The 24696-nt window shown below is 36.6% G+C and overlaps 1 protein-coding gene across 4 annotated transcripts in view; it reads left to right on the forward strand.

Annotated features, from left to right (window-relative positions):
• Positions 1-11066, forward strand: part of VWC2 (von Willebrand factor C domain containing 2) — a 185635-nt gene extending 174569 nt beyond the window's left edge. For all 4 annotated transcript variants that reach the window (XM_043979551.1, XM_043979550.1, XM_043979549.1 and 1 more), the window contains 2 exons: positions 4024-7444; positions 9914-11066. In XM_043979551.1, the coding sequence (XP_043835486.1) occupies positions 4024-4175 (152 nt within the window). In that variant the 3' untranslated portion in view covers positions 4176-7444; positions 9914-11066. The remainder of the gene's footprint in view (positions 1-4023; positions 7445-9913) is intronic.
• The last annotated feature ends 13630 nt before the right edge of the window (positions 11067-24696 follow it).

The following is a 24696-nucleotide window of genomic DNA, read 5'->3' on the forward strand; positions in this document are numbered from 1 at the left end:
AACCCTTTTTTAAAATTTGTAAGGCAAAATGAAACACAGTTGATCAAGATCTAGACACTGACATCAAGGAGATTACAATCTTAGTAGGAAAGTTGACAGAGCCTGGGATGGCTATAATACAAACTAGTTCTTGTGGCACTAACACTACATTTCAATAGTCTCGTTTTCAAATCAAAAACGTCCAGCTCCCCTTGAGAAACTTCATCAAATCTCATCTGGGACAAACCCAAGTGAACAAAAGGAATGGAGATAGATTCTTTTGCTAGATCTGTGAAGGACTGATGACATTAAACCACACCTACATAATGGGCTTTGCCTTAAGCAGCTTGAGTGAGGATCTTTTGCATTCTTTTCCGTGATGTCATCTCTAGAGTTCATTTTAATGTACACCACCATCAAGTCATGTCAACCAATGGAATTGAATGATGCCAACCAATGAGCTTTGCTCAATGTATAATGACCTATCTATCAAAAGAGGATAAAAACCCTTGGAAGATGTCATGAGCAGTCTTGCAGGTCTTGTAGGGCTTTGGGGTATTTACAATCTTCCAGGTTTTCTAGGTCTTTTGGGTCTTCTAAGTCTTCTGAGCTCTCTTGTCTCCTTGAGACCACATGCTGTCTCTCTGGGAAGACAGCATGGGTCTTTGGGGGTTTTTCTTACTGGCATACTGAAGCCCACTCTCTGCTTTTGCTACCACACAGCCTGAGGCCATGAGAAGTTAGGGAGATAGATGCGTGATCAATCCTTTACTGGTATAGTATTAATAATATGCTTACCCCAAACTTGTACATGTAGCTATAGCAATTAATTTTTAAAAACACAGTGGCATCATGGAGTCAGGATAACCTGTGTTTCAGTTCTGCTTCTGATATATCCTGACCAGGTGGCTTTAAACAAGTCATTGGAGTTGATAGTTTTGTTTGATACTGTTTTTTGTTTTCTTTTGGGTTTTGTGTGTTTTTTTCTGTTTCAAAAAAGAACTGCCCCCTCTCACTGTGTTGTGTGAGTATACCTACCAGTGCCCCTGACCGCTCTTCAAGGCCATAAAAATTATAAAGTTGCTGGTATGCATCAATGAAGGAGGTTCTCATACTGGGAATTCTCTCCTATGCATTTTATTATGTGTACTTATAATCATGATTATATGCATTATAAATGTTATAATATATTATGTATATTAAGATGATATATATGCATTTATAAGCATGTCTGAGAAGTGGTCCATAGGTCTCACCAAACTGCCAAAGGTGTCCATGGCAAGGACCCCTACTGTACACCATGTAATTACAAATAGTTTACTCCTCTATAAAATATTTGGACTTGTAACGATTGGAATGACGCCACCTGCTAGAGACTTACTGTAGAAAAGCTCCGCCATGAGGTGAGGTTCTCTGAGGGCAAGACCATGCGTCTTTTCTTTGGCGTCAGGAAGTGACGTTTGCTTGTGGGAGGAAGAAGGGGGAGCCTGGCACTCTGACTCGCTCTCTTTCCTGAGGACTCCAGTGGAGAAGGGAGCTAGAAATGCGCTCTCCCTTTAATAGATAAATGAATGTAGGCCTTTCTCTCTTTACCAAATTCTTATTCTCCTTAATAAATGCTTAAAAGTCTAACTCTTGCTAAAGCTTATAATTTATTGGCAACCACTCATTAGGTATTTTAGACAGACTAGCTAGAATTTTAGCCTTTACAGACTACTTGCCTCATAGTTTTATTTGCCCAAAATTCTCCATACCTACAAAGTCTGTAAGGTTGTTCCAATGTTATTTCAAAACTTCCAAAAAAGATATGCAATTTCATAATTGTGGACATTACTCTTGCACCTTTTATAGTGAGAGAGCTTTCAATTTAACAAAACACAAGGCTCTCTATGCTGGGAAGTAGTGTAAATATTCCCATTTTTAGGTTGAGGACATCAGGGCCAGAGAAGTTGGAACTTGCCCAGGATCACACAGCTAAACTCAGATCTGCCTTGATTTCAAATCCAATATTCTTTTCACTGTACCATGCTGAATCCGAGCCAGTACAGCCTTCAAGCCCTCCTAAGTCCTCTTAGTCAAAAAGTGCTCTGACCGAGAAAGTCCATCACCCGTTGGCCAACTTTATGATGAACCTCTCTGAACTTGTCTCAGCTAGCCTTTGGACACTTGTCCTTTGCTAGGTCCATACCTGAAACCTTTGCAACTTGATAAGATTTGTCAGTACTCCACTGGCATAGTATCAAAGTCAAGGTCTTCTCTGTACCATAGTGAAGCATCAGAGCAAAGCTTTTCTGTAATAAGTATTATTTTCATTACTAGAGTAGTTGTTGTCTGGCTCTTCTTGTTAATACTCCTTTTGTTCATTTTTTGATTCAGCGTGATGCTGAATATTTGAGACTACTGAGGACAAAATTATAGAATCAATGAATTACATTGCCATAAAAGATTATCAATTTCCCCTACTTTCTGGACAGTCAGCTCATGGGTGGAAAACCCGGCTATACTATCCTCCACAACTGGTCAACCAACTTGTACTTGAAAACCAATCCTGGAAGATAACAAGCCTATTATCTAAGAATTCCCTTCTCCAAGCTACTTTTGGTCATCAGGCAGTAAATGTTTCATACAGACAGACACCTAAAGATGATCTACCATTAGGGACTGCCAAAATGGACTCTTTGATCCTCAAAGCCATGATGTTATATACTACTACTTTATGTTTCCTTAATATATTAAAGTCAACAAGGCTTTTTCATATATATTATTCAATTTGATCTATGGCTAGTATATTTGGGTTTACACTATCAAACTTCACAATTAAAGACAAATATATTTACTCTAGTTTTCTCTGTACATTCAAATTCTTTGACACAGAAAACTACAATCTAACAAATTATTTAGTAGATCAACATGGAGACACAGTCGGGGAGGGGGCATAATAAAAATGAATTTGTTATTACAATTGCCAATAGGGAAATCACTGGGTAAGGTATCAGTGCTTTGGTTATAAATGAAATGATATGCCTCCATCTACCTCTCTCATTGTAAGAATACGTAATATATATTCATTTAGAGTCTTATTGAAGAAATCAGATTTAGGAGAGTGGTATCATCTTGGTGGCAGACATACCAGATTTTCCTTCTTTAAAATTCTGTCTGAAAAGTGGTGGATTTACTTAGCTTTACCTCCTGATGGCACAAAACAAAAGGAGTCAGGACTCAAAGGCAGAATGACCCATGACATGTACCGAGGCCAATGATAAGACCTACCTGACTGAAGCAAAGATACTGCCCTTTCTATGCCGATTCATGTTGGACTTTCCTTTTTCTTCATTTCCTAGCCATCCCATGTTATTCAGTGTTTGCATCCTTCTACTGATCTCTTAGCCTATACATCATGCAATCACATTTTTTCCTACCCAACTTAATTTCTTCATGACCCCCCCATAAATACCCTCCACTTCATTCAGATTAGCCTTTAATCATATGCTGATTAGCATGATTAATCCATGCTAATTAATACACTTTAATGATTATAATTAATTATATTGTATTAATTATTATTAGCAATAATAATTTATTATTGTAGCTAACATACGTCAAGGTCAGTTTTGCCTCTTGTAAGGAAATTATCTTCTCATGCAGACCAGCAACCACTCTGTATCTCCCTCTTCAATTTTGAGCCAATACTTGATTGTTTCAGAATGACCTTTTAATGGGTTAAAGTCCCACTTTGGCCACTTGTTTGAGACAAGTCATTTCAATTCTCTGACGCTCATTTTCCTCTTCTGAAAAAATGAAGGGTTTTCACTAGATAACTGTTAAGGCCCATTACAATTATAACTTTCTGTAGCTCTGGAACTATTGTTTAAAAAAAACCCACAACTTTCTCCATGTTTCTGTGATGTAGGGATTCCTGTTGCCTACAGTGAAGCAGTTCTTCCTTTATGTTCTCTGCTGAGTCTTCCAGAAGGGATAGTAGATATTACATATAAATCCATATGCTACATGTCTATAACTTATAATTGCTTTGCTTTATTTCAGGCCCGAACTGTTTTGCAGAAACTACTGTCATCCCTGCTGGAAGAGAAGTGAAGACAGATGAGTGCACTATATGTCACTGTACTTATGAAGAAGGCACTTGGAGAATTGAACGGCAAGCAATGTGCACTAGACATGAATGCAAGCAAATGTAGAAAATCTACAAATCCAAGTACTCTAATGTTTTGGCTTTTCTTTTTTTTTTTACAAAAAATTTCACTTCAGATGACCCTGGGAAATATGAATAAAAATGAGAAGATTTTTGATGAGAAATAATGGAAAAACGTTGGTATTTTGGTTTTCATAGTAACATAATTACTGCAGATCAAAGATATGAAGATATTTAAAAAGAAAAAAAAACTTTTGACATAAAATTCCTGTCTAAATAAATGTGCTATTTTCACAGTGAGTACACTGAAGTACACTATTAAATATTAACGTATTTCTATAATCCCATTAGAGAGCTTATATTAAATGTTTTCTATAGATACAGACAGATTAAAAAAGCAGTATTGTCAACTGTCACTACTGTGCATCTGCATACATATTTCTGTTCTGATTTGACCAAATGGACACCTTTGTTACTGATGATACTCTAACACATGTGGTGATTTGGGACTCAGAAAATGACAAGTTACCAGGATTTTTAATTAGTTGCAAACCTGTTCTAATATAAGCAATCACATTCTTTGTTTTAACATTCTTAGCTCTAATGTTTATCTTCTAAAGAGCAATTTTCAATCATATACATGAATCATTTTCTTCTTAAAATATTTTGTTGCTTTTTAACATTTTCTTTATCTTTTGGGAAATTGAGGTACAGAAATTACAAAACACTATTCAAGTTCAGGATATCTGATAAAGCTTCAGTCTCAATGCTCTAGAAGGGACTTTAATCTTAATCTTTGAATACATTTTATTTTCAAGCATAATCAGATTTTCTATTAAAAGCATCAACCAAGATGGGGGGGGCTGGAATCCTTTTATTACTGTTTTATAATGCTAAGACATGTAGAACCACAAGGGGGAAATCAACAGTCTTAATGCCGCAAGCATTTATTAAGCACCTCCTATATGCGAAGCCCTGTGCTTAATAACTATAAAAAATAAACTATCCTTGTCTTCAAGGACCTTATGTTCTTTTAAAACTTAAATTAAGCCACACATATAAATATAAAAATGAGATAATTTTATTGAATCAAAGAAAAACAATAGCTTTTCCTCACATGGTTTACAGTTTAGTTGAAAGCAAAAAATGGCCTAACATTTTGTTGCAGATATTAAAAATAAGGAGAATTGGAGCATATCTTCTTTGTTGTTTTGTTTTGTTTTGGTTTTGATGGGCAATGAGGGTTAAGTGACTTGCCCAAGGTCACACAGCTAGTGTCAAGTGTCTGAGGCCGGATTTAAACTCAGGTCCTCCTGAATCCAGGGCCAGTGCTTTATCCACTGCACCATCTAGCTGCCCCTGGAGCATATCTTCTAAAAGTACTTACAAAGTGATATAATATACCTTATAACATGTATACATACATATATATATATACACATATATATATTAATCTTGTCCATCAACAAGCACTACAAAGCCCTTCTGTTTCCTTAGCCCAATTATGCTAAATTCAATAAAAATAGATATAAAATGAGTACGCCCTACAATTTAACAGCTGAATACAAGTACCAGTTCTAACTCACTTTCATAATGCTCCCTAAGAAGTATAGAGCCAAATATGCCAGTTCATTCCAAAGCAAGAAACATTTATTAAGTGCCTCCTGTGTTAAAGGCACTATGGTTAAGTGCAGGATACAAAGAAAAAACAAAAACAAATGACTCCTGTCTCTGAGGAGTTTACATTCCCCTGAAATACATGGAAAGTGACCAACATATATTTTAGGAAAGGATTCCATACGTATGTAGACTCATGCCTACCATACTGAGGACTAGGAATAGATGACCTCTAAGGCCTTTTCCAACTCAGTGATTCTATAAGATCTGAATATGGATGCAATGGAGATCATGGCCCTACGACAGACAGAATCAGATTGGAGCAAGTTTTTATGGCACCACATTAATGTTTAAAGAACATGTATTTGCCAGAATAGAAACTCTTCTGCTGAAGTTTCAAGTGGGATTAAAGTTGATTCATGGTCAAGTCTTAAAATGTAAAACCAAACTGATGCTCACCCCCTGACTCTTTTGGGGATTAATTCCAGGAGATGAAGTTGAATAGAAATGCTTGAACCATAGAAGAACTTTGCCTTTCCCCTCTAGAGTTTAAGTGAAGATTTTCTTCTCCCTCTTTTCCCCTTGAATGTTCCTAAGTAGAAGAACTCTCTTTCCTAGTTGCCCAGGAGCTCTGTGTAAACCAGAACTGAAGCTAGGGCTTGGATTAAAGTCTGAGATTACTTGCCTTAATGTAAAATAGTATTGTTTGCATTTGTACAGCTGAAGCTTCTGTTATTTTTTGATGGTTAAGTCTTGATATTGATTTGAATATTTCTATATAAAATAAATACACATGCAAACATAGGCAGCATATACACATATTACTCAGTAATTTTCTTTTTTTTAAAAAAGCTATATTTGCTTTTATTCAACAATATCTATTATTTTCTCCAAATGCATTATCTTCATCAAACACATTCAGAAACTAGAAGGTTAGATTGGTTCTTACTTGGATTCGAAGCTACCTGCCTGCACACACTGACTTAGGCAAGCTCTCAATCACTGCTGAATTGTAGGATTTCGAGACATCAGAAGAAAAAAAAAGATTCTGATTTCTTGAGGAGTTGCTCAGATTTTTAAAAAAAAAACCTCAAACTTGGAAACCTCTAGTTTTGAATTTTAAAATCTTCGATTCCAAATGGCCCTATAGATAAGTGCCTTTTCAATAATATCTGAAGTTATATTCAATGCATTTCTTTCATTTTGATCCAAATGAAAACACCTGAAGACTTTAAACAATTTCTTTGAATGACTAATTGCCTTTTTGATCCATATCCAACAAGAATGCCTTAGTTGGATGAAAATTTGCAGTTTTTGAAATTTGACTTATGAGCACAGAAGCTTTCAGTATTAAACTTTTAAAATTCTCATCAGAGTTTATACCTTCATTTCTGAGAGATCCTGGGAAGAGTGATAGTTTGCCATTTTATCATCAACAATTTGAAAACTGTTTATTAAATACTTACAATGTCCAAGGCACTGTGCCCTTTTATATAATGCTTAAAAAAGGCTTAAGACTGCACATTATGAGCATGCTGTATAGATTTTATACTCTATAGATGAACCACATTCTCCTGGCATTTTCAAGTATTCCAAGGAGTTCCTTAAGCCAAGATTTCATACTGAGTTCTGAACCACCTGAGAATCCCTAATCTCTACAAGTCACGGTCATTTTTCATGCAACATTAAGAACAACTGGTAAGTTCACTAAAAAAATTCCATCAAATCTAAGGGTTGATGTGTAGATCAAACAGCTATTAAAGAATGTTTTCACTTTTTAACCAATTGTTTTAGCATCATGCAGACATAGTACAAATCTAATGAGAACTGACCTCAAATTCCAGTTTCATTTATTGCCATGATTGATTTAAATAAGGGCATGGATAAAATTAATCTGGCCTTAGCTCAGTTTGGGTAAAATGTAATGATGTACGTGTTAGCAGGGGAAGTGTCTGAGTGATTTGTCAAATGCAACCTATATACCTTTAATAAATGATATGTGTTCCTTTTGCTAACATCATGGAGTTATAAAATATCAGAGCTAGAATGAACTACATAAATCATTCTTTTTTACCTCTGAAGAAACAGGATCACAGAAAGAAAACGGCTTTTCTGAGGTCCTGTGTTAGTAACAGAGCTGAAAGGAGAATGAGAAGGCTTTGCAACTAAAGATCTGATCTTCTTACATTTTACCCTTTTCTCAATAGGCACTAATCTCCAATACCTTTGTGCTTCCTAAAAAGGACAAAGACAACCGCATTTCTATAGATTACAAATTAAGAAGCACATGTGTAGATAGATGATGGATGGATAGATAGGTAGAAAAATAGGTGATAGCTAACAAGCTACACATACATATACACATATCCACTACACTGATGGACAATTTTCTATGGCGGAAGTCCTCCACACACAGGAACCCCTCCCCCAACCCCCCACCCTGTCTCTATGTGTGTGTGTGTCTCTCTTGCTGTCTCTGTCTCTCTGTCTTTCTGTCTATCTCCCCCCCACCCAAGAACAGACTTTTTATCTCTCTCTTTCCATACTTATACAAGCTAGATATTATTATTACATATGCACATATAGAAAGAGAGGAGGAGAGGTATTTTCCATTGGAAGTCTAAATAGACAATCCAATCAAGTGGGGAAAGGGAGGGAGATAAGTCCTGGTATAAAAACTACATATATATAATATATAATGCTATGTATGTACATTATATAATTAACTACATATTAAATAATTATATAATATATAATTCGGCATATAATAATTATATTATATTTAGTTAATTATATATTCACATCCACATATAAACATGCATATACACACACATATAGACATACCAGAGAGAGAGAGAATCTATTATTCTTGGGCACGTTGAGGAGAGTTTTTTGCCAATATGAAAGCTACTACCAACAATGCATATTAGCAAATCACCTGTAATTTAACACCTTGGTGAATTACATGAGAATACTGAGAGGTTAAGTGACTTGTTCCTAGTAATATAGGTATGATGTGTCAGAGGAAGGACTTGAAAATAGGTTTTCCTAACTTCAAAGTCTGCTTTCTATGCATTCTGCCAGATGGCCTCTCATCTATGTATACTGGGAGAGGGAGAGGGACTTTAGGTGCAATTTGTCATCACCTCTACAACATAGAGGCTTAGAGACTTGCCTAGAGCACTTCAGGCTTGACTTGCCCAGGATTGCACAGAATTTATATGCATATGAATATATGCTTACATATGTATATGTTTGTGTGAAATTACTGAATGTCTTCATTTATAAATATATCCATTAATTTCAAGTGAAATTAATGAAAACCACTTGGTCTATTCCCTGATCACCACTTCATCTATAATGAAGCTGCCTAGGAAATATCTATGAGAGGAACAATGCAAATTACATCATTAAAGTATTTACAGTGGTCTTTTATTTTTACTTGCATTTCAAACATACAGAATCAGAGATAAAAATTCCCTGAGAACCTATACTTTAAATGTATAGCTTATTGGTATATAAACTAAGATGGTGCAAATGCTAATAATTTCCTGAACATGCAGATGAAGAGTTTGGGGTTTAGTCTAGTTTTGTTTTACTTTATATAAGCTTTTAATGTTAAACAAAATGCTGTAGTGATAAATATATCTGGGATTTCCCAGTGATAATAGCACAATGTTCACTGTATCTTCTTCCCCTTTGCCATTCTGTCCCCCACCCCACCCCAAAAGAATCCTGGCCAAATTTGAACAAATATAATTCATACCCTAGATATTCTGACAAAATTACTTTTGTTTTACTATTGCCACAAATTTTATTTTCTTCTACATGTTTTACCCTAAACATATTAATAAATATCTAATGAACTAACCTAAGAACATGAAATTAAGAGATATAAAGTCCTATATTTGGGTTCCAAAAAAACAATTCCACAAGCTTGAGTAGAGGAAACATATCTCTTTGTACAAGAGTTTTGTGGGAAAGATTCAGGGATCTTAATGATCTGAAAGTTCAGTATGAATTAGTAGTTGATATAGTATCAGAAAAGCTAACCATGCAAGTTAGGCTGCATTGATTAAAGGAGAATTCACAAAACAAGGACAGGAATAAGCATACTATAACTCTAGCCTGTTCAGACCAAATCTGGTTTACTGTGTTTAATTCTAGGCACCACATTTTAGGAAGGATATCTGTAAACTGGATCGGATCACGAGGAGGGTCACCAGAATGGCTTGAAGAACTGGATGGCCTGGCTTATGAGGATTGAAGGACCTGGGCATGTTAAGCCTGGAAAACAGAAGACTTGAAGGGAAAACAATAGTTGTGTTCAAGCACAGGAAGGGTTTCACGTGCAAAGAAGATTACAATTTTCTGTTTGGTCCCAGAGTACAAAAGTAGATGTAGTGAGTGGAAGTTGGAAAAAGGTAGATTTCAATATGATTGAAAGAAATCTAATTAGCACTGCTCAAAACTAAAATGGGCCGCCGCCTCATGAGGTAGTGAATTCTCTATTAATAGAGGTCTTCAAGTGGATCCTCTCTGAGGACTGGATGTGGATTCAGGGATGAGGAAGGAGAGGTTCCTGTTTGGGTACCTAAAGAGAGCTAGATGATGTTGCAGGGTCTACCAAATCACAGAATCAGTGATTCTGTAAACAGCTTAAGGAATTGAAAAGTTTCAAAACACAGTGTTTCGCATTGACTGTTTTGACCTGTATTAAAAATTTATGGTTTTCCAAATTTCACCACTGTGTCAATTTGATAGTCCTTTTTGAATCAAAAATACCACCTGCTGTTAACCTTCTGCACAAAAACATAGACATGAGATCCAAACTCATAGCTTTTTAATGCCAAGCCCAAAGTATATCTGGCTGCACAAACTATAATACTGAGACTTGTTCATCCGAGGTTTCAATAAAATTAAAAAACTTAACAAAATGGAAATGTCCTCAAAATGTTTCACAGATAGCCAGTTTTGTGAACTGTAAAAAGTCTACTGTTCAATTTGTTCCTGTTGGTAAGTTCAAAGAAGAAAAACACAATTGTATAGCTAAAAAATGATGTGGATACCAATAATCTAAAGTCATCAATGTACAATTCAAATACCAAATCCTGTCTTCAACATTTAATGTATATAATTTAGACCGACAACATGATGTTAGCTGGAAGATGTTCTAATTCTTACAGTTCACCTTCTTCCATGTATTTAATTTTTCCAGAAAATGTAAACACTTCTCACTTTTTAAGTCATAATATTTAAACACTTGCTGGTATTCGAGTTTTAAGCAGAACTGTTTCAGAATAAATATTTTCAAGATTTCTATTAGCCCATTTTTATTATTTATGACATAAACTTGGGGTCACTTTGTCTTTTGTTTGATTGCACTGATTAATCCATACCTTGCATCATAAACTTTAAAGACTTTTTTTTTTAATGTAGGGGGTTACTCTTTCAGGATTCAGTATAAAACTGTTTTAAGAAATTCAAGTTTCTCTGTATCATCAAAAGTTTTAAAAGATATCTACCACACATTAATTATATGGTCCTGTCAAAGGAAGTTTCCTTTGTGAATTTGATAAATCAACTAGATGTTGTCTTTTATTTTCAAAAGTGGAGGTGATTGGGGCAGGTAGATGGTGGAGTGGATAGAGTACCAGCCATGGATTCAGGAAGACCTCAGTTCAAATCTGGCCTCAAACACTTAACACTTACTAACTGTGTGACCTTGGGCAAGTCACTTAACCCCAATTGCCTCACCAAAAAAAAAAAAAAAAGAGTGGGGGTGATTACATACAAATGTAACAATATATTTTATGAGTTATTTTCCCATACCCATTGGAGATATGTAGGCAGCAACTAAGTAGGAATCTGTGTATATTAACAAAAATCTGGGACCAACAAGAAGACTTACTAATCGTCCAAAAGTTACTAATTAACTTGATCCAGAACTCCCATAAGAATGAACCCCAAATCTTATAGGAGGCATTCTAGTGTAAAATATGTCACTCTTAGGCAAAAGAGAAATAGATCGGCCATATATACTATTACATAGACCCAAAGATAACAATCATGGGGCCAACCTAGGCCCAGATAACTTTAACTCGAAAACAATTCAATAATTTAAGATATCACTCCCTCTATAAGAAATATTTTTATTTTATGCACACAATCAATTATCTTCAACCTTATTTTTGATATTTCTTTATGCTATTCATTCCCTTGTGAATAAGACCTAAAAAGTACAACCTTATAGTCTAGAGCATATGGCAGAAAGGATAAGAAAGAGACTGCCTGAAATGGACATTAAAATACTGTGGCAGGACAGCTAGGTGTCACAGTGGATAAAGCACTGGCCCTGGATTCAAGAGGACCTGAGTTCAAATCCGGCCTCAGACGCTTGATGCTTACTAGCTGTGTGACCCTGGGCAAGTCACTTAACCCCAATTGCCCTGCCCCCCCCCCCAAAAATACTGTGGCAGTGAGAAGAGAAGGGAAAAGAGTAGTCGGCAAATAGGTACAGAACATCTCTGAACCCAGTCAGGTTCAGAGAACAATGTTAGAAAGTATGGTGGCTTTGCTGGAAATTAGAGATCAGTGAAGTTTGGAAGTTCTAGAAGGAAGAAAACATCTTAAGTAAAGGTAGAAGTCTTCTGAGAAGTTACTGAGTCTAAGAAGCTGCGGTAGTCAATGGATTACACATTAGGATATCAGGTTTTAGAGCAGCCTGCTCAGTCATTCAGATGGTCCATATTAACATTCTGAAAAACTTTTTTTTTTTAAACCGTGGGTCATGATGCCACATGAATTTGCATAACTGAATGTGGGGTTTGTGAAAGATTTGGCAACATGCATACCTATTTTATATACCTACATACCTGGGGTCACATAAAAATTCCATAGCTGAAAAGGGATAGCAAGTGGAAAACGTTTAAGAAGTCCTGTTTTAGCACAAAACCCAGTGACTTTGTATAAAGATCTATCTCTGCCATAAAGGAACTTAGGTTCTACTAGAGGAGGGGTTCTTTTCTGTGTTACTGATTTCTTTGGACCCTTTCCAGATGAATGGGTTTTTGTTGTTTAGTCATTTCAGTCATGTCTGAATCGTCGTGAACCCTTTTTGGGGTTTTCTTGGCAGAGATACTGGAGCGGTTGGCCATTTCCTTCTCCAACTCATTTTCTAGATGAGGAAACTGAGGCAAATGAGGTTACATGACTTGTCAAGGGTCAAACAGCTTAGTGTCTGAGGCCGGATTTGACTTCAGGCACTCTATCCACTGTGCCACCTAATATTTTTAAATAATCTGACTTGTACTCTAGGGGGATCAATCTGATAGTTGAGTGGAGGATGAACTTTCAGTAGCTAGAGACTTTTGGCAGGGAAAATAACCAGCAAGCTGAGGCAATAGTCTGGGCATGAGATGATAAGGCCCAGAACCAGGGTAGTGGTAGTGTGAGAGGAGAGAAGAGAATCTATGTGAGAAATGTTACAAAGGTAAAATCAACAGGCTAACAGATTGTATATGGGAAATGAGAAAGAATGAGTCCAAGAAGACATCTTAACTGGGAAGTTAAGAAGAGGGGAGAATTTGGATGGAAAAATAAGTTCAGTATTTGGATATGTTAAGTTTAAGATGTCTGTGGGAATCCAGTTTGAGATGTCTAATAGGTAGTTGGAAATTTGAGACCAAAGATCAGCAGAGAGTGGAGGGCTAGGTAAGTAGGTTTGATAATCATCAGTGTAGAAATTATAATTGATTCCACAGGAGATGATGAGATAGACAAGTGAAATAGTATATAGAGGGGGCGGCTAGGTGGCACAGTGGATAGAGCACCAGTCCTGGATTAAGGAGGACCTGAGTTCAAATCCGGCCTCGGACCCTTGACACTTACTGGCTGTGTGACCCTGGGCAAGTCACTTAACCCCAATTGCCTCACTAAAAAAAAAAAAAATAGTATATAGAGGAAAAAAGAAGGCAGCCCAGGACAAAGCCCTGTCCATGGTTAGCAAGAGTCATCCAGATGAAGAGCCAGCAGAGGAGACTGATAAGGAGTGGTCAGAAAGATAGGAGAGCCAGAAAAGAACAGTATAATGAAAACTTAGAAGAAAGTATTAAGAGGAGGGTGATTGACAGTGTGAAAGAATATATTAGAGAGGGAAGAGACTGGAAGCAAGAAGACCAATTAAGAAAATATTGCACTAGCTGTGTGACCCTGGGTAGGTCACTTAACCCCCATTGCCCCGCAAAAGAAAAAAAGAAAAAAAGAAAATATTGCAATAATCCAGGTAAGAAGTGATGAGAGACTGAACTAATGTGGACACTGTAATGAGTGAATAAAAGGAAACCAAAATGAGAGGTGTTGGGTAAGGAGAGTAGGCAAGTCAGGTCAACAAGCATTTATTAAACACCTACTGTGTTCTAGGAACAGTAAAGAACAGCAAATCAGAGCTCTCTCACAGAGCTCACAGTCTAATTGGTGGGACTTGGTTGCTGATAGGATCTAGGGTGTGACAAGGAGAGGGAAAAGGACTCTTCATTGATATGGGCACCTACTAAGTGGGGAAACTCCTTCAAACGTAGAGGTTGATACCTTCTCTGCAATTGATAGTCTTACAAAATTACTTAGATCACTGAGAGATTAATTTAAACAATTTGTCCAGAGTCACAAAGCGAGTATGTTTCCAAAGTGAGACTTGAACCCAGATTTTCTTGGCTCTGCAGCTAACTCTATCCCCTAGGCAAGACTACCTCTTAGAAAGATAAAATAAAAGCTAACATTTATATGTTTAGAAACTTATATAGTACTTTAAGGTTTTCAAAGTTTACAAATGTATTTGAAAAGTTTCAGATGACTTAGAGGTTGAAGAGTAGTGGGACAATGGCAATCTCAAAAGAAATATAGAAGTTTAGAGAAAGGATAAGTTGAGGGAGGGAAGAGAAAGGGGCTCTTTTGCACTATGGATCTTGTCTATGCCAATGTGTTGAACAGTGATACTGAATAGTATTTAGAACTTGGTTAACAGGAAGAACCCAAATGCAGCAACTTGAAAGCTACTCTCCTCAAGAATGTATACATATGAAGGGGTGGCTAGGTGGCGCAGTAGATAAAGCACCAGCCCTGGATTCAGGAGTACCTGAGTTCAAATCCGGCCTCAGACACTTGACACTTACTAGCTGTGTGACCCTGGGCAAGTCACTTAACCCCCATTGCCCCGCAAAAAAACAAAAAAAGGAATGTTTACATATGGGCAAGTAGCATGGTTCTTTAGGATTTACCTTACATGGAGGAATTTAAAGATGTCCATGTTTAGGAAAAAAGGTATGTGCGATTAAATTACTATTATAAATAATATTTTCCCCTAAAAACTAGTCCAGCATGCCTTTATAGCATAGAGGCAACCCCGGCCATGACCCTGGATCAAAGTCTATACCATAGGAAACATAAGCTCTGATAAGTCCTATCAAAATGTAAAGGTTTCATGAGCTATAACAAGCTACCTGTCTGTTGTCTGAAGACCGGTCTAGCTAAATTTGGAAAGACTCATCGCAGGATGTACCCATATATTTACTAAGCTGTGAAAGGATGACAATCTGCATTAAAGGCCCTGAAACTGGAGGAAAAAGGCATGAGTAGGCATAAGCCACTGAGGATTCAGAATCATCAGAGCTGTGCAGTGTCCTAGAGCTAGAGATAAAAGAAATTCTACTTAGCTTGGGAATTATACCCAGAGCCTCCTAACCTCCTAACCATGGTCTACCTGAGGGGTATCTTCTGGGTATGTCTCATTCCCTGCCACCTTGGAAGGAAGCTATGGGGCTAGTGCTATATGTGGGTTTGGTTCTGCCCTAGAGATACCATCACCAGGTATTTATTGGCCTAGATTTCATACCCAAGCTTTATGACACCCCCAACCCCAGATCACCAATCTTTAGAGTAAAAGAGCTATGGATCATGGCCCTGCATTGCTATCATGTTCAGTAATTACAGGACCTGTGGAGTGTGATCCATGATCAACTCCTTCTTCCTTATCCTATTGCTACCAATTTCCTACCCCCTACCCTCCTAACTTCTATGATTGAGAGTTTGCCTCTACTGAAGTGAAAAGTCTTTTCTCCCTTCCAACTCTCTCACCACTATCCCCCAGCTATCCAGATCAACCCTTATACTCTACAGTCTCTACAATTACCATTCTTCTCTTCTACTGTGGACAATAGAAACTTTCCCCTGTTATTAACAAACTATCTTTCATTTGAAATCTCTTCATGTCACATGCTTCATCTTGTGCTCCTGGAGATACAGCATCTCTGGTCACCATCCCAAGTGAACTCATACTAACAGCTGACATCCTTGATCCTCACTGCTACTTCCAGAGCTACCCTCTGCCCTGAGTAGACTTATTGTCCATGGCAGGTCACTACATTATTCTATAGAATCATGTCCATATTGATGTTGTGGTAACCTTTCAGACTTTCATCAGACTTTCATTCAGACATCACTTTCCCCTTTCTCAAGGCATATTGCAGCTGGTGCATAGGATCACTTTATACTACCCCTACAGTTGCACTCATACTTGAGGCCTTTTGCATACATGTTGATGTCTTCTTGAATACCCTGCCAGTTCATCAATTTTAGTTCCCATGATGTGACCTATTATCTTCAGTCATCCATGGGGTGGTAATGGCTTAGATGTGCCCATCATCCATAACTCTGCCACTTCCATTATCTTGAGCTCTGTGTGAGCTTTCAGCTCTTCTGAAATTCACCATTATCTAATCATAGTCTCCTTTCATTCTGCCTCACTCCTAAACCTATTCTTTGTCTTCATCAAAACTTCAAGATACTCCATTCAATCCCTGCTCTGGCCTCACTTGCTTACTTTCACATTTCTGATACCCTCTTTATTTGATACTTATTTTACTTCCTTAAATTATTTTACTTATTTACATATTTTAATTCCTTCGGTTTCTTTCCCTCTTTTCCTAACACTGTGATGAATGAAAACCTGAACAGAGTTTCTGGGTAATTAAGAATCTATTTGGGGGCAGCTAGGTGGCACAGTGGATAAAGTACCAACCCTGGATTCAGGAGGACCTGAGTTCAAATCTGGCCTCAGAGACTTGACACTATGTGACCCTGGGCAAGTCACTTAACCCTTATTGACCCACAAAATAAAAAAAAAAAGATCTATTTATTAATTAGGTTATTTATTAATCAATAACTTGATTGTCAGTGGCTTCTCTCAATAACCAGACACCGGAAATGTCTTAAATCCCTTCTGAAAGGGAACCCTCCTGACAAGTGAAAATCAACCCTGATTGGTAGGCTTTTAATTAGGAGATGCGATAAAAGTCTTCAGCTCCTGTTAAGAATGTGGCTTGATCATGAATCTCAGCAGTCTCAAGGCATCTGGGCAGGGGAAGCCATTTCCATCTGGACTTCTCTAGCTAGTTTTCTCCTTTATGAGCAGAGTTACCATATCCTCTAATGGAGGGTATCAAGGACGGGGGGGGGGGGGGGGGGGGGGGGGGGGGGGGGGGGGGGGTTCTTCCCTCAGGCAAAGGCTGGCCCAGACTGGATTCTGTTTATACTCTAAACAGAAATTAGGTCTCCCAGTTGGGTAGAGTCCTGCCCAGTTAACTAAGGAGCATGTGCCTTGAGGGCTAGAATAATCTCATCAGTCAGCCATGTCCTTCTGAGCCTGGCTGACTTTTTCAGGAGTTGGGTCTTAAAAGAAATAGGAAGAAAAGGGTGGGTCACAAATTAATAGTTATTAATATGATATCATAATATTAATTTCTCTCAGCATCATTCATGTTCTCTCGATCCTTAGCCCTGGGTCACCCCCCACCCCATGTCTTTCTGCCTTATACTGTGAAAAAATAGGCAACCCCTATATTCTTAATAAATGCCGGTTGAGGGGGCAGCTAGGTGGTACAGTGAATAAACCACCAGCCCTGGATTCAGTTCAAATCTGACCTCAGACACTCAAAACTTACTAGCTACATGAGCCTGGACAAGTCACTTAACCCTCATTGCCCTGCAAAAAAAAAAAAAATTAATTTAAAAAAATGCTGGTTGACTTGTTAACTAGATAATACTTAGATAACAAATATTTGTAATCAAATTTTGCCTCCCTAATACCTTTCTTATTGTTCCCCTTCTCTCTACTCCCAAGGTCAGTACCCTAGTTCAGGCTCTCGTAAACTTTAACCTGCATTATGGTAATAGACTCCTAATTACTCTTCCAGTTTCCTGAAGCCTTTCCTGACTATCCATAAACTCTTCCATGTTAGTGCTATTTCTCTTTAAAGTATCTGGTATTTACTTACTGGTGTGACTGGAATTAGAGTTGGAGAAGGAAGAGACCTTTAGAGTCAACAGGTTATATTTCCTCATTTTATCCCAAAAGAAATGGAGGCCTAGAAAGACATCATTTTGCATTTTTGGGGTTTTATTTCTGGCATCTAGCAAAATGTCTCATGAATGTTTGTTGAAGTGAGTTGAAATCAGTGGAAGTAGCAACCATGAAAGCATCAATTCTTTTTTTTAATTATTAAAGTATTTTATTATTTTCCAGTTACATGTAGAGATAGGTTTCAACATTTGTTTTTATAAGATTTATAATTTCAAATTTTTCTCTCTCCCTTCCCTCCTTCCCCCTGCCCCCCGTCCCCAAGACAGCAAGTAATCTGATATAGGTTATGTATGTACAATAACATTAAACATATGTCTGCATTAGTCATATTAGAAGAGAAGAATCAGAGCACAAAGGAAAAACCTCAAAAAAGAAATACAACAGCACCAAAAACAAGAAATAGTATGGTTCAATCTGCATTCATATTCCACAGTTCTTTTTTTTTCTTTCCTGAATTTGGAGAGCATTTTCCATCATGAGTCCTTTGGAACTATCTTGGACAATTATATTGCTGAGAAGAATCAAGTCTATAACACTTGATCAACACATAATGGTGATGATACTGTGTACAATGTTCTCCTGGTTCTGCTCATCTCACTCATCATCAGTTCAAGCAAGTCCTTGCAGGTTTCTCTGAAATCTGCCTGCTTATCATTTCTTACAGCACAATAGAATTCCATTACAGTCATATAGCACAGCTTGTTCAGCCATTCCCCAATTGATGGGCAGCCCCTCAATTTCCAATTCCTTGCCATCACAAAAAGAGCAGCTATAAATATTTTTGTACATGTGGGTCCTTTTCCCTTTTTATTATCTCTTTGGGAGAAAGACCCAATAGTGGTATTGCTGGGTCAAAGTGTATGCACAGCTTTATAGCCCTTTGGGCATAATTCCAAATTGCTCTCCAGAATGGTTGGATCAGTTCACAGCTCCACCAACAATGCATTAGTGTTCAATTTTTCCACAGCTTCTCCAACATGTATTATTTTCCTTTTTTGTCATATTAGCCAATCTGATAGGTGTCAGGTAGTACCTCAGAGTTGTTTTAATTTGCATTTCTCTAATCACTAGTGATTTAGAGCATATTTTCATATGGCAATAGATAGCTTTGCTTTCTTCATCAGAAAACTGCCTGTTCATATCCTTTGACCATTTCTCAATTGAGGAATGACTTGGATTCTTATAAATTTGATTTAGTCCCCAATATATTTTAAAAAGGAGGCCTTTATCAGAGGTACTGGCTATAAAAATTATTTCCCAGCTTTCTGTCTCCCTTCTAATTTTGGATGCATTGCTTCTGTTTATACAAAAAACTTTTTAATTTAATGTAATCAAAATCATCCATTTTGCATTTCATAATATTCTCTATCTCTTGTTTGGTCATAAACTGTTCCCCTTTCCAAAGATATGAAAGGTAAACTATTCCTTCTCCTAATTGACCTATGGTATCACCTTTTATGTCTAAATCATGTACCCATTTTGACCGACCTTATTTTAGTATAAGGTGTAAGATGTTGGTCTATGCCCAATTTCTGCCATACTATCTTCCAATTTTCCCAGCAGTTTTTGTCAAATACTGAGTTCCTATCCCAGAAGCTGGAGTCTTTGGGTTTATCAAACAGTATATTACTAAAGTCATTTACTACTGCGTCTCCTGTGCCTAGCCTATACCATTGATCCTCCATTCTATTTCTTAGCAAGTACCAAATAGTTTTGATGACTGCCACTTTATAGAAGAGCTTCAGATTTGGTACAGCCAACCCACCTTCCTGTGAATTTTTTTTTTCATTAGTTCCCTTGATATTCTTGACCTTTTGTTTTTCCAGATAAATTTTGTTATTATTTTTCTATCTCTATAAAATAATTTTTGGTAGTCTGATTGGTATGGCACTGAATAGGTAAATTAATTTAGGTAGAATTGTCATTTTTATTATATTAGCTCGGCCTATCCATGAGCAATTGATATTTTTTTCCAATTATTTAGATCTGATTTGATTTGTGAGAAAAGTGTTTTGTAATTATGTTCATAGAGTTCCTTGGTTTGTCTTGGCAAGTAGATTCCCATGTATTTTATGTTGTCTACTGTAACTTTAAATGCAATTTCTCTTTCTATCTCTTGCTGCTGGACTTTGTTGGTCATGTATAGAAATTCTGATGATTTATGTGGATTTATTTTATATCCTGCTACTTTGCTAGAGTTGTTAATTGTTTCAAGTAATTTTTGAGTTGATTATCTAGGATTCTCCAAGTATACCATCATATCATCTGCAAAGAGTGACAGTTTTGTTTCCTCCTTGCCTATTCGAAGTCCATTAATTCCTTTTTCTTCTCTGATTACTAAAGCTAACATTTCTAGTACAATATTAAATAATAGAGGTGATAATGGACATCCCTGTTTCACCCCTGATCTTATGGGGAAGGCCTCTAACTTATCTCCATTATATAGAATGCTTGCTGATGGTTTTAGGTAGATACTGCTTATTATTATAAGGAAAGCTCCACTTATTCCTAAGCTCTCTAGTGTTTTATTAGGAATGGGTGCTGTATATTGTCAAAAGCTTTCTCTGCATCTATTGAGATAATCGTATGATTTTGGTGAGTTGTCTTATTGATGTGGTTGATTATGTTAATAGTTTTCCTAATGTTGAACCAGCCCTGCATTCCTAGTATAAATCCCACCTGGTCATAGTGTATTATCCTGGTGATCACTTGCTGTAATCTCCTTGCTAATATCTTATTTAAGATTTTTGCATCAATATTCGTTAGGGAAATTGGTTTACAATTTTCTTTCTCTGTTTTTGCTCTGCCTGGTTTTGGTATCACCACCATATTTGTGTCATAAAAGGAATTTTGTAGAACTCCTTCTTCACCTATTTTTCCAAATAATTTGTATAATATTGGAATTGATTGTTCTTTAAATGTTTGGTAGAATTCATTTGTAAATCCATCTGGTCCTGGAGATTTTTTCTTAGGGAGTTCATTAATGGTTTGCTCAATTTATTTTTCTAATATGGGTTTTTTTAAGGATTTTATTTCCTCTTCAGTTAACCTGAGCAGTTTGTATTTTTGTAATAGTTATCCATTTCATTCAGATTGTCAAATTTATTGGCATACAGTTGGGCAAAATAGTTCCTAATTATTGTTTTAATTTCCACTTCATTGGTGGTAAAATCACCCCTTTCATTTTTGATACTGGTAATTTGGTTTCCTTCTTTCTTTTTTTAAATCAAATTAACCAATGGTTTATCTATTTTATTGTTTTTTTTTCATAAAACCAGCTCTAAGTTTTGATTAATTCTATAGTTTTCTTACTTTCAATTTTATTAATTTCTCCTTTAATTTTGAGGATTTATAATTTAGCATTTAATAGGGGATTTTTAATTTGTTCTTTTTCTAGCTTTTAAAGTTGCATGCCCAATTCATTGATTTCCTTTCTCTTTTTTATTGATGTAAGCAGTTAGAGATATAAAATTTCCCCTTAGCACTGCTTTGGCTGCATCCCATAGATTTTGGTATGTTGTCTCATTATTGTCATTCTCTTGGATGAAGTTATTGATTGTTTCTATGATTCTTTGTTTGACCCACTGGTTCTTTAGAATGAAATCATTTAGTTTCCAATTAATTTTCAGCCTACCATTTTATTGCATCATGATCTGAGAAGGATGCATTTACTATTTCTGCCTTTCTACATTTGACTATGAGGTTTTTGTGCTCTAATACATGGTCAATTTTTGAATATGCCATGTTCTGCTGAGAAAAAGGTATATTCCTTTCTATCCCCATTCAATTTTCTCCAGCCATCTATCATGTCTAACTTTTCTAACATTCTATTCACCTCTTTAACTGTTTTCTTATTTATTTTGTGGCTAGATTTATCTAATTCTGAGAGGGGAAGATTCAGATTCCCCACTAGTATAGTTTTGCTGTCTATTTCCTCTTGTAACTCATTTAACTTCTCCTCTAAGAAGTTGGATGCTATACCACTTTGCACATACATGTTGATATTAATATTAATATTGATATTACTTCATTATCTATAGTACCTTTTAGCAAGATGTAGTTTCTTTCCTTAACTCTTTTAATTAGATCTATTTTTGCCTTTGCTTTGGAAAGCATCAATTCTATAAGATAAACAATATAGTATGGTCAAAAGTATCTCTTATTTATGCTAAGCTAATATTTCTCAAAGTAGCTAAAATATATGCTAGTCCCAATTATCATTATCATAACTAATATTCTTATAACTCTTCATTACTGTGTTTTTCTTGTTAGTTGCCATAGAAATTATATTGATGCCACAGAGAGTACATTTTAATTCTAAATGTGGAAAATGCACAAAAGCCTCACATTGCCTCATTTTCACAGACGAAATAAAGAGGACAGTTATTAATTCAATTTAAGAAGAGCCACAGTCAATAAAGATAATTAAGCCTAAAATCTAGTGGGTTTGATTTTTTTCTCAACTGTCCAGAATGAATGTCCCAAATGTATTATGTAACTGTGTTCCTACAAGTTTTACAATAGTTAAATTAAAAGTGAAATAGGAAGATCATATATTCCAATCAATATTTGAATAGTTCATACCACCAGTCTGTAGGGGCATAACAAAATGGAAGAACATTAGCTATCCCCTTATAAAGCAGAGATACAGAATTTCATAAATGTAGCATTCAGGTGGGATGGAATAGAAATAATAAAAATTGCCCAGAAACCATATATTTGATGCTGCAGTAATAGCAGTGATAGCTGCAGTAGGAGTGGCAATAGAATGGCTAGGAAGTCTAGAATTAATGGTTCAACCTCAGAAAATGACAGTCCTGAGTGAAGTCAGTGTCTGTCTGTCTGTCTCTCTCTCCCCCTCCCTCCCTCCCTCTCCCTCTCTTTCTGTCTGTCTCTCTGTCTTTCCCTGTGTGTCTCTCACCCTCCTCTCTCTCTCTCCTTCTAGCAGGTGACCCCATAAAATTAGAAAATTCTCAACTAGTGCAAGACTGTCTTACAAATTAGAAGATAGAGGTCTAGAGAGGTACTGTGATTTGTCTAATGTCAGTTAGTGACAGAATCAGAAATATAATGAATCAGGATGTGTTAAGCACATACTATGTGCCAGTCATTTGTGCTAGGTGTGCCAAGGATGCAAATACAAAGAATCAAATCATCCCTTCTGACTCCTGGCCAGTATTCTTCTTGCTATATCATGCTGCCTGCATCCTGATATAAAATAGGAATCAGAGAGGAAAAAGAATTTTATACATGAAACTTCCCTCCATAAGTCCACCTGCTGAAACATATTCAGCCTGCCAATGATATTTATTCTGTTCATAATAATAATTATTATGATTATGTTATAAATAGGAAAAAGGAAACAAGAAACTGGTATTCACTATGTAGATGAGAAATCAACTTTTTAAGAAGAAAAATTGTTCATTCTCCAAAGCAGCCGTATGATTCCATAACTTTGAAGCAATTTACAGCAAAATAGGACAAAGAGATTATCCCAACTGGTAAGCCTGATAAATGTATAAGATGTTGTAGAAGGGATTTATGTTTCACTTGGGGATTGGACTGGATGACCTTCTGAGGTCTTTTTAAACCCTACATTTAATTATTCTATGACAAAATGCAGAAATTAGTATATCTACAACATAGCTTCAATGGAGACACAGTGGTGTAATGGGAAGAACCTACAAGTGCAACCCATATGTACTTAATAAATGCTTGTTAACTAGTTGTTAATACTTAGATAACATATATTTGTGATCAAATCTTACTTCTCTAATATCTCATATCTGATATGGGTCTGGGGTTACTCTCCTGGAGAAGCTAAAGGACTAACACACTTATGAAGTAAGGGAGATAAGCCCATTAGGCATGGCTGCTGCTTGATCAGTGCCATGGCCACAACCTCTCATTTAAGCTTTCCCCACCCCTAAAGTGAACTTTCTATAGTCAGGTGGTCACCCATATGTCCTTTGGCAACACCCTCCCCCCCCCCCGCCCCATCCATCCTCTATAAAGATTTTGGCTTCCCTCCAGGTCAGGGAGAAATGTGTCTCAGAGAATCAAGTTGTCTCTAAACCATTTTCTCCCCTTGAGGCAAGTCTTTGGTCACTTTCTCTAAGCACCCAAAATAAAACTTTTATTCTAATTGGATTGTGTGTGAGAGGGTGTAATTTTTTATAGAGGAATAGCTAAGGACCCCCACCACCTATTCCCCTTGTGAGGATATCATTCCTCTTCTCTCCACTCACAATGCCAGTTCTTAGTTTATCTTTTCAGAAAATTTAACCTGGTTATTGTAAATAAACTCCTAGTTTTCCTGTTTACTGAAGCCTTCCCTAACCAGTCCCACATTCATCCAGGTTAATGCCTTTAAATTATATATTATTTAAATTATATTGTGTAATTGGGATTAGAGCTGGAGTGGCTAGGGACCTAGGGGCCATCAAGTTAAATTCCCTCATTTTATACCCAAAGAAATGGAGATGAGCCAAAGTCCCAAGGGTGGAGTCCTAGCCAAGTTGAAAGCTGCAGAAGC

Source organism: Dromiciops gliroides, chromosome 1 (genome assembly GCF_019393635.1).
Source record: "Dromiciops gliroides isolate mDroGli1 chromosome 1, mDroGli1.pri, whole genome shotgun sequence".
NCBI classification, from domain to species: domain Eukaryota; kingdom Metazoa; phylum Chordata; class Mammalia; order Microbiotheria; family Microbiotheriidae; genus Dromiciops; species Dromiciops gliroides.